The 15,810-nt window shown below is 41.0% G+C and overlaps 1 protein-coding gene across 3 annotated transcripts in view; it reads left to right on the top strand.

The window, feature by feature from the left end:
• Positions 1 to 15,810, top strand: part of LOC111141718 (chromosome unknown C20orf194 homolog) — a 133,706-nt gene that overhangs the window by 19,675 nt on the left and 98,221 nt on the right. The window contains exons 2-6 of one of the 3 annotated variants that reach the window (XM_022494500.1): positions 2,752 to 2,831; positions 7,067 to 7,186; positions 10,661 to 10,785; positions 11,601 to 11,697; positions 13,038 to 13,144. In XM_022494500.1, coding sequence (XP_022350208.1) covers positions 2,752 to 2,831; positions 7,067 to 7,186; positions 10,661 to 10,785; positions 11,601 to 11,697; positions 13,038 to 13,144 — 529 coding nt within the window. Of the gene's footprint in view, positions 1 to 2,751; positions 2,832 to 6,080; positions 6,199 to 7,066; positions 7,187 to 10,649; positions 10,786 to 11,600; positions 11,698 to 13,037; positions 13,145 to 15,810 lie in introns of those variants that run through there. The other 2 variants (XM_022494501.1, XM_022494502.1) reach the window with 2 other exon arrangements.

The following is a 15,810-nucleotide window of genomic DNA, read 5'->3' as shown; positions in this document are numbered from 1 at the left end:
CTGTGAGATTAAGAGTCACTTATGGTTTGTCTCCCTCCCAATCCCATCTTGTTTCATTTATTCTTCTCCTACACCCTTAACCCCCCATGTTGCATCTCCTCTCCCTCATATCAGGGAGATCATATGATAGTTGTCTTTCTCCGATTGACTTATTTCGCTAAGCATGATACCCTCTAGTTCCATCCACGTCATCGCAAATGGCAAGATTTCATTTCTTTTGATGGCTGCATAGTATTCCATTGTGTATATATACCACATCTTCTTTATCCATTCGTCTGTTGATGGACATCTAGGTTCTTTCCATAGTTTGGCTATTGTAGACATTGCTGCTATAAACATTCGGGTGCATGTGCCCCTTCGGATGACTACGTTTGTATCTTTAGGGTAAATACCCAGCAGTGCAATTGCTGGGTCATAGGGTAGTTCTATTTTCAACATTTTGAGGAACCTCCATGCTGTTTTCCAGAGTGGTTGCACCAGCTTGCATTCCCACCAACAGTGTAGGAGGGTTCCCCTTTCTCCGCATCCTCGCCAGCATCTGTCATTTCCTGACTTGTTAATTTTAGCCATTCTGACTGGTGTGAGGTGGTATCTCATTGTGGTTTTGATTTGTATTTCCCTGATGCCGAGTGATATGGAGCACTTTTTCATGTGTCTGTTGGCCATCTGGATGTCTTCTTTGCAGAAATGTCTGTTCATGTCCTCTGCCCATTTCTTGATTGGATTATTTGTTCTTTGGGTGTTGAGTTTGCTAAGTTCTTTATAAATTTTGGACACTAGCCCTTTATCTGATATGTCATTTGCAAATATCTTCTCCCATTCTGTCAGTTGTCTTTTGGTTTTGTTAACTGTTTCCTTTGCTGTGCAAAAGCTTTTGATCTTGATAAAATCCCAATAGTTCATTTTTGCCCTTGCTTCCCTTGCCTTTGGCGATGTTCCTAGGAAGATGTTGCTGCGGCTGAGGTCGAAGAGGTTGCTGCCTGTGTTCTCCTCAAGGATTTTGATGGATTCCTTAATATGTATGTCTTTTATTTCCTTTTCTTGCCTAATTGCATTAGCTAGAACTTCCATTATCACGTTGATTAGGAGTGATTAGAGCAGACATTTTTTTCTTGTTCCTCCTTTTAGGGCAAGAGCATTCAGTCTTTCAGTGTTAAATATCTTAATTCCTAGTTTTCTGAGTGTTTTTATTGTGACTGAGTGTTGAATTTTATCGAATGATTTTTCTGCATCAGTTATATGGTTGTGTAATTTTTTTTCTTCTTGAGCCTGTTAATATGATGGATTACATTGATTGATTTACCAATAATGAACCAGCCTTGTATCACTGGGGTAAACCCCTCTTGGTCATTGTGTATAATTATTCTGTGTTGTTGAATTTTATTTACTAATATTTTATTAAGGGTTTTTAGAGCTATATTCATGATGGATATTGGTTTATAGCTTTCTTTTCTGGGAATACTGGCTTCTGGTTTTGATGTTAGGTGGTATATATGATCATTGTAAGGGAAGACAGTGATAAGTCACGAAATGGATTTTTGGGGGAGTGGAAACATCAGAAAGAGTCCGTGAGGGTGGGGGCGAAGATTTCAGGGGAGAGAAATAATGTTGTTTGGCTGAGCACTGTTGTTCGGTTGAGTATAGGGCAGTGTAATTGAACAGATACAGCAAGGGGTGGGGATGAAGTCTGATTGTCATAGATGGAACAGTTAGTGTAGTCAGTTTGTGGAGGATCTTAGTTAATAATGTTGGGGTAAGGCTGGGGATATATTGACTGTAGGGAAAAAATTAAATACAGGAGTGTTAGGGAGGGAATAGTGGAGGTGACAGGGAGAGATCTAGCAAAAGTATCAGTCTTTTTTTTTTTTAAAGATTTTATTTATTTATTTCACAGAGATTACAAGTAGACAGAGAGGCAGGCAGAGAGAGAGGAAGGGAAGCAGGCTCCCTGCTGAGCAGAGAATGTGATGATGCGATGATGCGGGGCTTGATCCCAGGACCCTGAGATCATGACCTGAGCCTAAGGCAGAGGCTTTAACCCACTGAGCCACCCAGGTGCCCCAGAAGTATCAGTCTTAAGTAGGAAATTGAGCATCTTTTTTCCGGGACTGCTGGGAAGGAGGAGGGGTTGGTGTGAAGAGCATGGAATCCTTAGAAGTGATATTAATGTCTGGGAGTGCCTTTCCTTATGCTTTGTTTGGGAGGAGGGACTATTCGCTAAGGCCACAGGAATAAACCTGCCCAGAAACGGGAACAAATACCCTTTGCTGATACTCTAACTGGGGGTAGTTGTAATCATGAATCAGAACTTCACTTAGGTCCTTAAACCAATTTTTTGGTTTTTATTTTTCACTTTTGCTTTTGGCAAACTGATGGGGGGATCACAGTTAGGGCAAGTAAGTGTGGAAACTCTTCTTTGATAATCCTCAAAAATGAGAAGTCACCGGAGAGACTTCTGATCAGCTGCTGAGTCCCAGTCCTGTCTAGCATTGACCATGAGAGGGCCTTTGGTTCCATTCTGTACTGAGCCACTGAGCCACAGACTGTCCAGTTCGTAATCAGCAGTTCAGATTTAGGCTTCAGGTAAATTCTGCATAATCTCTTCCAGAAAATAGAAGGGAGTACTTCCCAGTTCATTTTATATTCTGATATCAAAACCAGGCAAGGACCACTTTCCATCCCTAGCATCATTCCTCATCCTTATGCCTTCGTGTACTGACACTCAGGAGCTGATTTCTGTTCTTGTTGCAGCTGCAGCCGACTTCGCAAGGTTCAGAGCATCTTGACCCAGAGCAGCAAGTCTCAACCTGATGGGATCCTCTGCATCCTAGGTCAGTGCTTTTAACAAGGTGGGGCAACTTGGCTTCTGTTCAAGGAAGATATTAATAATAGTATCATTGTGAGATAAGCTTGAGTTAGCGTCCTTCTCCCAGCTCTTGTTCCCTTGAAATCTGTTGCTGTTCCTATGAGGTCAGGTGACCTATCAGTGGGATAAGGAGGCAGGAGGCAGTACCACAGGGTAAGTACTTTGTGCATGTTACCTTATTTCTCCTCACAGCAGACTTGCAAGGGAACAGCATTGTCTCTTTTTTACGGAGCGGGAGACTGAAACTCTAGAACATGAAACAGACTTGCTCAGGACCAGCGAGTGGCAGAACTGGGCCTTTATTTGTTCTTTAAATGTTTTTATTATGAAAATGCATCATATAATTTAAAAATTAAGACAGTATGCAAATGATAATGAACAGAGCTTCCTAACATCCCAGGTACCAGTTCCACTCCCCAGAGATAGCATTGCCAATTGAATCTTTTTTTTAACACAAATGGGAACATTTTATTCATACTGTCATTAACCTAATTTTTAAATTTTCATATTTTCATTTGACAGTGTATCTTGGAGATTTTTCTGAACATCATTTCAGATTGATGTTCTTTATCTCATTTTCATTTATACCCTTAGTATTGAGTTATGGAAGTGGAATTGTTACGTCTGGTGGTTTGTCCATCAACCACCCAAGTTCCTTCCCAGAAACAAAACACTGCTAGGTTCTTGTTTGTCTTTCCTCACATATGCATGATTTTGTGTTTTCACTTAACAGCACTTGCATTTAAGCTTGTGAGAGGCAGTGTGCAGAGTGGTTAAAAACATGTGCTCTGGAGCTAGGCAGGTTTTGGGTTTGAATCCTGATTCCACTACTCAGCTTAGAGGTTGGTGGGTTTCCATAAAAACCAGTTATGGTGTAATAACCAAACTACGGAAAGAGCCCAGATGTTCATCGACAGTGGATAAAGAAGATGTGGTATATATATCCAGTACAACTCAGCCATCCTAAAAAATGAAATCTTGCCATTTGCAGCGATGCGGATAGAACTAAAGGGTATTACGCTAAGTGAAATAAGTCAATCAGAGAAAAACAATTATCATATCTCACTCATATGTCGAATCTAAGAAACAAAACAGGATCATAGGGGAAGTGAGGGAAAAATAAAACGAGATGAAATCAGAGAGGGAGACAAAATATAAGAGACTCTTAATCATAGGAAACAAACTGAGGGATGCTGGATGATGGACATTAAGGAGGGCATGTGATACAATGAACACTGGATATTATATAAATGATTGATGAATCACTGAACTCTACCTCTGAAACTAATCATACACTATATATTAATTGGATTAAAATAAAAATTAAAATGAATAACAGCTGATGCCAGCAGAGAACAAAGAATGTGTCTTGACCATATACACTCAACATACACACACACTCCTGCAGAAGCCCTCTTTGAAATTTAAATGGTAGTTAGGGGAGAAAATAAAGGGCGGAACCTTAAAAATTGCCAAAGTTTCAAATTTAAAAAACTGAACAATAACTTCACTGAGCTTACTTGGGAAAATGTGATCAAGTTTTCTGCTTTTAGAAGGAAATATGGATTTATGGTAGAAATTACATTATTTTTTGTTAAAGCTGTATTTTACCTAAAAACAGAACAAAACAAAACCACAGCTGTGGTGGACCTGGAATTCCCACCAAAGATTTCAAATGTTTAAACTGGATTTAAAGAATCCATTCATTGGATTCTCTCTCTAGCTATAACCCTCGGAAGAGTGGGGGCTGTCTTTGCCATGAATTTACCTATGAATAAAAGCTCCTGTTCATTACTGTACTTATGCTGTCATTTCAGTTGGCTTCTGTGTCCCTCCCTTTGACATACGTCCCCCCTCCACCTACTGCAGTCAACGTTTAGCACTTGTTTAGCACTTCTGTACTTTCTGGCACTATAAGATACTCTAGGCTTATTTTATTTTAAGATTTTATTTATTTATTTGACAGACAGAGATCACAAGTAGGCAGAGAGGCAGGCAGAGAGAGAGAGAAAGGGAAGCAGACTCCTTGCTGAGCAGAGAGCCCCATGCGGGGCTCTATCCCAGAACCTGGGATCATGACCTGAGCCAAAGGCAGAGGCTTTAACCCACTGAGCCACCCAGGCGCCCCTAGGCTTATTTTATATATTTCCTGCTCCAGTCCTAGAATCAGCCATTTCTCCAAGGAGTGTTGGGGTTCCTTTAACCGGAGAATGGTGTTAGAAACTAGGATCTGGGGGCGCCTGGGTGGCTCAGTGGGTTGAGCCTCTGCCTTCGGCTTAGGTCATGATTCCAGGGTCCTGGGATTGAGCCCCACATCAGGCTCTCTGCTTGGAGAGGAGCCTGCTTCCCCCTCTCTCTCTACCTGCCTCTCTGCCTATTTGTGATCTCTCCCTCTCTCTTTCTCTCTCTCTCTCCCTCTCTGTCAAGTAAACAAATAAAATCTTAAGAAAGAAAGAAAGAAAAGAGACCAGGATCTGGGCATTGGATACATTCTTGTTACTGCTGGGATGTCAAATGCTTCTAGACTCTGGGGCAGCTGACAGTTTGTGTGTACATTACCTGTAATTGTTATGTAACCATCTGTATCTATATTAAGCTATACATGAATTCAGATTAATGTCTCCAGCCTACCCACTTACTACATAGATTATTCTAGTTTCCCCCTTTTGTTTATCTGTAAACTTCTACTTCACCAGTAGGGAACTTGGCACCCGTCATCCAGTTTACTTGTTTATTTTTTAATTTTTTTTTTTAAAGATTTTATTTATTAATTTGACCGACAGAGATCACAAGTAGGCAGAGAGGCAGGCAGAGAGAGAGGAGGAAGCAGGCTCCCCGCTGAGCAGAGAGCCCGATGTGGGGCTCAATCCCAGGACCCTGGGATCATGACCTGAGCCAAAGGCAGAGACTTTAACCCACTGAGCCACCCAGGCGCCCCCAGTTTACTTGTTTAATTCCAATATACATGTATAACAGTATCAGAACTGTTAACCTGTAATACCCTTATGAGAAACAACTTTGTCAGCTAAAGCATCGTGCCTACATAGAGTTTCTTTTGCCTTTAATTTGACATGGTCAGTCTTTTTCATGTCGGCAGTTTATGTGGCCAGAACCCTAGAAGTGGACATGCTGAGGCTAGGTTTGCCTAGTCTGTTTATTTTTAACTCTGTAGCGCTTTAAACTTTGGGTCTTAGATAGGCCAGTCCATTCTGGCTTTTGATTCTTTTTCACCCCTCCCTTCACTGAAGCGTTGAATGGGATAGAACAGGCCTGTGCTGCTTTGATCTCAACTTAGAAGGGAGTTCTCTTATATTAGAAGTCCTCTGTCACAGGTAGTCCCTGGGCCCCTCTGGTCTAAATGACCATTACTTTTTTTCCACTTGTCTGAGTGACCATTGCCAGCCCTCTTTCCCAGGCTCTAGCCATATTTCTATTCTTGGAGTACTCTCTGCTCCAACTCCTTCCTCAGCCTCATGTAGACAGCTACCACTGTCTACCTGCCCGTGACATGTTCGGAGATACTCAGGAACCAGGTAGTACCGATGCCCATGCCACTGAAAGGCAGTAGTGAAGGTGTATTGTTTAAATTTTTTTGTTTCTGTCCCAGCCCCACTAGACTGTAAGCTTTATGGGGGCCATGTGCAGGCATGTTTATCACACACTCCAGCATCCAGCACAATGATGGTCCTTGAGCTTCATAAATATTTGTGAAATGATGGGTGTCTGTAGTTCCATTCACTTGTACTCTTTTTCACTTTGAGTTCTTTTCAAACTACCTTAAACTGCCTTTATTTGATTCCTGAAGTTTGGATAAAGCTCTCTTTGAGAAGTGAGTATTTTTTATCCTGTATTCCTATTCTAACTGAAAAGTATTCCAAAATCTTTAACCAGCCGTGGCAGGACCCGGACCATATTTTCTGCTTCTTTCTATAGTGAAAAAATTGCTTTTTTTTCTTTCTGTAGTGAAAAATTAGCTTCAATAATGTGTACTATTTAATTGTCTAAACTAGATGGATCTTGAAAACCAAGGAAGAGTACTTGATGCTTCTTTCACAGAGTTGCTAATTTGGTTTCTGGCACAAAATTGGTGTGAGCTTCTGCCTTTAGCCTAACCATGTGGATTTTGCTGAGCAGGGGCAATTCATGGGGGCTCATTTGTGTCCCATAGTACAGCTGATCAGAGCCTTCTTTGCTTTGCAGGAATCGATAGCAGGTACAATGAAGGCTGCAGAGAGCTGGCAAATTACCTTCTCTTTGGTTTGTACAATCAGAATACATGTGATTTTGAGAAAACAGGATTTTCTGAAGAAGTTCTAGATGGTAAGTATATATAGTATTAAGTAGTATGCTCCTGTTAGTAACCTACTGGTTGATATAAGACTAGTGACAAGTAGTTTTCAGAATATGTTTACTGGCTAAATCAGCTTTAGAGGGAAATGTGCATATTAGTTTGGCTTTATATCTTCTTGGCAAGTTAGGTTTCCTCTGAATTGCCCACTGCCTTTACGTGCTGGGAGGTTCAGATTATGTGCTGTTGTCCTGTGAAAGCGCATTCAGTTGTGGGTAACGGATGAGCCTGCAGGCTACTCCTACAAGGAAGATTTCATGTGGATCTTTAGCTTAGGAACAAAGGCTCTTTGTCCAGTTCTGTCTTTGGGAATTGTTTTCTGTGTGACTTTAATTCATGACGATGCCCACGATTATAATGGAGGCTTTCTGCTTACATTCCCCTTTCTTTAGCTCTGAGACACTCTCCCTGTGTTGATGCTGTTGTGGGCTGATGCCCAGGAGCTGTCTCTGATATCGCATACTGAGCATCATGACTTGTCTGCCAGATGGATCAGGAGACACAGGAATAGACAAATCAAACTGGACAAGAGACAGGCAGCTCTTGTGAAGCAGCTGGGGAGTGCATGAAGGCTAACATCTGATACTGAATACTGATATTGAAGTCATCTTGCAGTGGATGTAGTGCAATGGTTTTAAAGTGGGGGCAGTTTTATTCCCCGAGGGGCATTTGGCAATATCTGAAGACATTTTCGATTGTCACAACTGGGCATAGTGGCTACTAGACATCTACAGTGCATCCAGACAGCCCCCCACAACAAAAAATGAGCTGGTCTAAACTACCAGTAGTTCTAAGTTTAAGGAGCCCTGGTCTGCTGGGATGTGAAAATTCTTCTGTGGTAAAATCCTTAATAGTGTTTATCCTTGTAGATTGATTAAAGATTTTCTTTTTATTAGGAAGTGCAGAAGGAGTAGGTTGCAATTAGAACTTTCATTAAATTTCTTTCAATTTCAAATTTACTTTCAGGTTTTGATTTTTATTAAGAATGCTTCTTTATGCAGGGCCTCTGAGTCAGTTAAGCTTCTGCCTTTGGCTCAGGTCAAGATCCCATCATCCAGGGATCAAGTCCTGCATTGGCCTCCCTGCTCAGCGGGGAGCCTGCTCCTCCCTCTCCCACTCCCCCTGCTTGTGCTCTATCTCTCAAGTAAATAAATAAGATCTTTTTTTTAAAAAAATGCCTCTTAATGCTGTACATCTACTGGTTTAGGAAGAATTTATCTTGGGGTGCTTGGGTGCCTTAGTCAGTTAAGGGTCAGACTGTTGATCTAAGCTCGAGTCTTGATCTCAGGGTTGTACGTTGGAGCCCTGCATTGGTCTCCATGCTGGGCATGGAGCCTACTTAAAGAAACAACAACAAAAAGAATTCATCTTGGCAGTCATTTAGAATTATAAAAAGATGCTCATACCAGCCACACATTTCACTGCAGCCCAAGTTGCTAAGGATATTGTAGTCCTGAAATTAAGGAAATAGTTTAAATCTTCAAAGGTGTGCCTTTTTTGCTTATCATGCTTATAATTGTCTTTATCCTGCCATCTGGCACAATGGGTACTTATAAAATGAGCATTTTCTTTGATTTAATATATCATTAATGAATTAAAAATGAGTTAGTAAATTCATTCTTTTTAAATTCAAGTAGTTGGCAAACTGTGATCACTGGATTTATGCATCTACATTTTGATCTCTATAGGAGAGGAAAAGAGGCCAACATGAAGAATTTATTTTTTAAAAACACTTTTATTTTATTTTATTTTATTTTTTTTAAAGATTTTATTTATTTATTTGTCAGAGAGAGAGAGGGAGAGAGAGCGAGCACAGGCAGACAGAATGGCAGGCAGAGGCAGAGGGAGAAGCAGGCTCCCTGACGAGCAAGGAGCCCGATGTGGGACTCGATCCCAGGACGCTGGGATCATGACCTGAGCCGAAGGCAGCTGCTTAACCAACTGAGCCACCCAGGCATCCCTTAAAAACACTTTTAAAATAGTTTGCATATTCATCCAGTTTTCTTACACTTTCATCTTTTACCGTTAATTTTGTTCAGAGCAATGACATCAGAGTCCAGTGAGATTCTGAGAGTAGAACAGTAGTTGTTGCATTATTTCTTTTACTGGACCCTAATTCTTTGTGGAGTATTACACATTAGCGTAAAGTACAGCCTACACAGGAAGTCCCCTCAGCCTCTCCATGTGACTTTAAACCCTCACTCCTCAGAAGGCAATCTACAAGTGATTCGGGGCAAGGCCCTTTAGAGGGCCTGTATGAAGAAAACCAGCAGGATGAGAGGTGATCTCTCTCCCATCCTTTGCTACCTTTTGATTCTAGTGCTTAACTGAAAGTCATCAATGAATAGGCTGCCCTATACCGTGTTCCCTAGAACACCTGCTTCTGACCAGGTGTGGGGCACAGAGTGATTTTTGAAAACCTGAAGGTCAGCATCATGGAGCTTTATTTCAAGAGGCGTGGTCAGCTGCTGTTGGTATTCATCGGGCCTAGGTTTTTATAGAATATAGGCTGTCACTTTGTATTACTGTGTTGGCATTGCCCTAAACCTGCTGTTTCAGATGCCCCCTTGCTCCTCTCACTTCCAGCCATCCTCCTCTAGCAACTTCCCTAGCACCATCTTGTTAGATGCCTGCGGTGGCTCTGCTTTCTCAGAAGGCAGGCAGTGGAGCTCTGCTCTTTTTCTGGAAGTATGACTGCTTTCTTTCTCAATCCTCAAACTGCTTTAGTATTCCTGCCCCATTCCAGGGCTCTTGTTAACTTACCTAAGTTTATTTGCACACTTGGGATTGTTTTATTTATTTGACCCACCAACATCCATGGTTTTTTCTTAAGTCTGTGAGCTGCTGAACTATTTATAGAAGCCTTGTCCTCTTGCCTCTACTTCCTTCCTCCCAGCCTTTCCTGTGTACAGAGTTCACCCTCATACACAGTAACCCTTCCCACAGCTGAATAGTGATGTCCTCAGGCCCATGATTACATTGAGTCAACAGCCAAGAACTTTAGACATGCCTACAGAAGAATGTCACCGGTGGTATTCCATGCTATTTCTTGCCTCGGTGGCTTTAGGCTATGGAGTTTTCATTTGGTATTTATCTCTGTAGCAAAGTACACACCTAAGTCTGGTACCACAGATTTGAGGGTGTTGAACTTTACAAAAGCAGAACATCCTGAAGGCTGTTCTTTTGACTTATTCTGTGCCTGCATTGTCATAACCAGAGGGCCACAGTGATGGGAGCATTGCACAGGAACTAGAAAGTCCTTGCTGCCCACACGACTTACACAGTCACTTTGAGTCACGTTGCCTAGTTATAAAGAACTTTTCAGTTTAGAGTTTTGTTACATTGTCTCTGAAGTAGCTTTAATAGTATTATTAATGATGTGAACAGAAAATGTGTAAAGGAAATGACTTTGACAATGTTGTGATTTAATTTTGTTTTTCTTACAGATGTAATTATATTGATTAAATCAGATAGTGTCCATCTGTACTGTAATCCTGTCAACTATCGCTATCTCTTACCCTATGTGGCACATTGGAGAAATCTGCATTTCCACTGCATGACCGAAAATGAGGTAAGGAGGGAAGATAGAATAGGCACTCAGAGACATTCCGAGGATACTCTTTCAGAAAAGTATAGATCTAGAATAGGAGGCTCCTTAAAAAAATCAAATTGCAGGATGTCATCACACAAAAAAAGTTACTTGTTTTAGTGGAAATTTTCATAATTCATTATGAGGCTACCTTATAGTTAAATTGTATGCCTGACAGGCAAAAGGGATTCCTCATTTGGGACCTAGTCGTAGCTTCCTGTCCTGCTTGTTTATCACCAGTCTGTACCCATTCTCTTAGGGGACTAGTCCATGGATTGCCTCAGGAGAGTTTGGTAAGCTTTTGTAACATTTCTGTATTTGGATGTTTTGGTATTTGTTTCCTTTTGGGTTCTTTTCAAGGGTTTGGCTGGAAATCAAATCAGGACTTGAGATTTAGGATTTCATGGAAATGGTGACCTAATATGGGTCAAAAACCCTTCTTTCTTTTCTTTTTTTTAAGTTCAGGGTATTTACTATCAATCCTAAATGATCACTAACATAACACAACAGACTTATGATCCAACAAGAAAAATAAAATAGAATTATAAAAAATACTGATATACAGTTGCCCCTTGAACAACATGTGAGCTTCTGGGGAATTTTTGAGGCAAGTTTCAGCTCTTGCATTCAGGTATCTGACCAGGAAACACAAAACGTGGGCTTTGGAACTACCCTCTTGGGTGCAGTCCTCTATAAATGTCATTTGAGATAACTCTGATTGATAAAATACCAAGAAAATAGGGGATTTTGTATGATGTCTCCTCAGAACCTATTTTTCCCTCAATTTCCCTCTTCAGTATGAAGATGAGGAAGCTGCAGAAGAATTTAAAATTGCCAGCTTTGTGGACATGGTTCGAGATTGTAGTAGAATTGGCATTCCTTACAGCTCCCAAGGTCAGTATCTGACAGCAAGCCGTATTAGAACCTTGCTTGGATGTTGTGTGAATCCAGCGTTTCTACTGCTCCCTCCTTCCATTGGAGGCATTCAGCTGGGAAACCCATTGATCTATTTTCATTAAAGGCAGAGAATCAAGTACAATGAAATTTGGGATTTTTCTGTGCAAGCTGGTACTCATAACTGAAATTTCTATGACAACACAGCAGGCCATCTAGTCAGATAGAAAAATTGATAAGGGATTCACCACAGTTGCCATCTAGCAGTGCCACTTAATTGTACGGAGAGTATACTGTAGAGGCTCCTGGTAATAAGAGATAGTAATTCAGGCAGCTGTTAAAAATATGTTGACAGTGAGGCTCAAAAATGATGTGTAGGGGTGCCTGGGTGGCTCAGTTGATTAAGCAACTGCCTTTGGCTCTGGTCATGATCCTGGAGTCCCAGGATCCAGTCCCACATCAGGCTCCCTGCTCAGCAGGAAGTCTCCTTCTCCCACTGACCTCTCACCTCTCATGCTCTCTGTCTCATTCTTTCTCTCTCAAATAAATAAATAAAATCTTTTTTAAAAAAAAGATGTGGGGGCGCCTGGGTGGCTCAGTGGGTTAAGCCGCTGCCTTCGGCTCAGGTCATGATCCCAGGTCCTGGGTTCGAGCCTCACATCGGGCTTTCTGCTCAGCAGGGAGCCTGCTTCCTCCTCTCTCTCTGCCTGCCTCTCTGCTTACTTGTGATTTCTCTCTGTCAAATAAATAAATAAAATCTTAAAAAAAAAAAAAAAGATGTGTAAAAATAAAGGAAAATAATCAACAAGTTTAGCAGTGCTTATATCTTATTTTTAAAAAAACTTTGTACTTAGAGCTATTGCTATAAGAAAGAAAAATTTTTGTTCCAATTTTAGTATATGTGCTGCTGAAGCAAGCACAGAAAGAAAAATTTTTTATTTGGTAATTTTCCCTTGAGGAAGTTGATTGGCTATGTTTCTTAATGGGGGAGAGCCAAGTTTGAGTCTGTTAATTATATCCACTAAGTGATACAAGTCAGATGTAATAGGCTACTATTCATTTACTAACTTAACTTGCTCACTTAGGAAACCAGAATGTGAAAATATGCTATAGAGAAATCTGAATTTATGTAACTTGTTATGGGTTGAATTTTCTTGGACTTTGATTTTGTATTTCTAGTTTTAATATCTAACCATTTTATCTGTTTCACTTTTTATTTTGCTAAATGTGGCTGGGGTGAATTTGAGAGAGGTGATGCCTGTCTAACCACATTAGATCAGGTTTAGACTATTATATCCAGGATAGTATTTGATACATGTTGTTTTATTTGATTCCTCTAGGTCACTTGCAGATATTTGATATGTTTGTAGTAGAGAAATGGCCAATTGTACAGGCCTTTGCACTTGAGGGCATTGGAGGGGATGGATTTTTTACCATGAAATACGAGGTATGTATGAAAGGCAGTATGCCTGGCTTTTGTCTGCCACTTGCTGTTTTTATTAAGGGCCCCCACAATGTGAGTGTGCATCATTATAACACTGAAAAGCTAGCAGTGATCTCTCAAGAGCATGGAACATGTTAAAAAACTTGAAATGGAAAATAGATGATATGCAAATCTAGTCCCTAAACTAAAATCCTTTGTCCTTTCTTCTAGGAGTTTCTCTCTGTCCTCCTCTCTCCCTTTTCCCCCTTCTGAGTCCATTGCTCTTCCAGTCTACTCCTGTAGCACCCTAAGCTGATTGCTCTTGTAGCTTTCTTTGTCCTATGTTATACATAGGACACAGCCCTACTTGTGTTCCCACCCACCCCTGGTCTCCAGATAGGAAGCTCCTTGAAAACAAAAACAGCCTTTTCATTGTTGTTGTTTGTATCTCAGAAATTCATATAATTTGAGAACTATTCAAGAGCAATGGAAAGGACAGTGCAGAATCTTGTATAAGTACAGCATACTAGAGGAATAAGAAGGTTATCTTTTGCATTCCAAACACTATCTTTTATCTCAGTATTCCTTCTGTCTAGGAGATGACCCATAAATATTTGTTAAGTGAATTAATGAGTCTGGGAGAGGGGGGTCACCCTCTCCCTTACATATTAAGGGTACATATTTAGGAGGGTACGTATTAAGGAGGATGGCCTGGTAGGTTAACAGCATCACCGTAGGCATCTCCCAATGAGATGTCCCGCTCCCAGCACAGAAACAGGGAATGGGCGTTGACATGCTCAAAATGGGAACATACTCTTAGGCATAGAATAGGAAGGATGGCCCAGGGCTAATTACTGCCCCTCCTTCCAAGAAGTAGCAGTGTCCCTTGGAAGTAAATGGATTCTTGCCTGGTAAATCCTGTAATGTGGAAGGAACATGGGATGTGGGGTTGAAAAGAAGCACACCACTTGGACTCCACTGTTCCTGCTCCAAAACTGTAGTATTCTCACACTGACTGTAAGTAACAGAACTTTAAAAGGCTGTGAGAGCTGCCCCTGCTAGGCAGTAATGCTCTCTAATTTATTTATTTATTTAAGATTTATTTCTTTAAGAGAGAGAGAGTGGGTGAGCACGAGTGGGGGAGGGGAGAGGAGGAGACTTCCTCCTGAATGCAGAGTCTGACACAGGGTTCCATCTCACCACCCACGAGATCATAACCTGAGCCAAAACCAAGAATCAGACATTCAGCAAACTGAGCCACCCAGATGCCTCAGTGCTCTCTAATTTAGAAGAGTAGGGGGCTTGGGGCGCCTGGGTGGCTCAGTTAAGCATTTGGCTCTTGATCTCAGCTCAGGTCTTGATCTTAGGGTCTTGAGTTCAGGCTCCACATTGGGCTCCACACTAGAGCTGTGCTGGGTGTGGGCACTACTGTAAAAAAAAAAAAAAAAGGCAGTACACAAGGAGGCTGCAGGGTTCATACAAACCAAATGAGGCAGCCCTTCTGACTCATGCCTTAAGGCACATTACACTGAGACACATCCAAAAGGAACAAAATGCCTTTTCTTTCTTTAAGTAGGCTCTAGCTTAGCATAGGCCTTGAACTTATCACCCTGAGGTCAAGAATCTTAGGCTCTACTGACTGACCTAGCCAGGTAGCCCAACAAAATCCCTCCCAAAAAACCTTTACAGGGTAATATAGATCTCTCCTGTAGGGTGGTGTTTAATGGGGTGGAGTGGGCAGTGAGGAGGAAACTTAACATTTCACACAGTGAAAACTATAAGCCTTCTCTCAAGATCCCTTTCTCTAGATCCTGCCTTTCTTTGTAGCTGCTAATTGTCATTCTCTCAAATACTTTCCTTTTGTTTCCCCCTCATTCTCCCCCCACCTCGGTTCCCTTCATACCAGCCTTCAGGGTATGGAATAGTACTCCACTCTGAGTCACACACGGGAGGCCTGATAACTCTCTGAGCCAGAAAGACTCTTGAGTCTTTTGAAGGCCAAGAGAAGAACTACAGACACTTAAAACTTAATTTTTAAATATTCTGTTTTATTGTATGTCTATACCCAGAAGAAAGTCGTTAACCCAGAGTCTACTTTGTCCTGGATGTACTCTGTGCCAATGCAAGAAAGGAAGCCAGACCCACATAAGCTTTTACCTGGCATTTAGGTTGAGCCAAACTGAATTACACATATAGAGAATTCTTTCTGAGAAGCAGCACAGGGAAAGTCCTCTGATAGAGCTTGACCTGTCTCCAGCTTCTTCCTTTTTAACTCTCTAGTTTCTGAAATTGTCACCTAGTAATGTAAATTTACATCAACTAGCTTCTCAAGGAGAGGATTCTATAAGCAAACTTCTGAATAATGAGAGTAACCATAGAGAAAGCATTTATTTACCTTTTTATGAGCAAACATAAGCTCTTTATAATGAAAGGTGGAATAAGACTTACGAAAAGATCCAACAAGATTTAAGAAAGGGACCATAGCATATTTGATGCGGAGATAGATCATTATGTTTTTTAAAAAAGATTTTCTCTAAGAAAAATAGAATAAAAAATGAGAAAATGTCTCTTTTATACCTTTTAAGAATGGAGTTTGTAAAAAGAGAAATGAGATATGGTAGGCAGAGCACACAAAATTAAAAAGGGAGATGACATAAGGAAATATTATGTCTCAAAATTATTAGTGGGGA

The sequence above is a fragment of the Enhydra lutris genome, unplaced genomic scaffold, assembly GCF_002288905.1.
Source record: "Enhydra lutris kenyoni isolate GAN:26980312 unplaced genomic scaffold, ASM228890v2 scaffoldscaffold6, whole genome shotgun sequence".
Taxonomy (NCBI): domain Eukaryota; kingdom Metazoa; phylum Chordata; class Mammalia; order Carnivora; family Mustelidae; genus Enhydra; species Enhydra lutris.
Note: the sequence above shows the minus strand (reverse complement) of the source record. Positions and strands in the feature narration are given on the sequence as shown.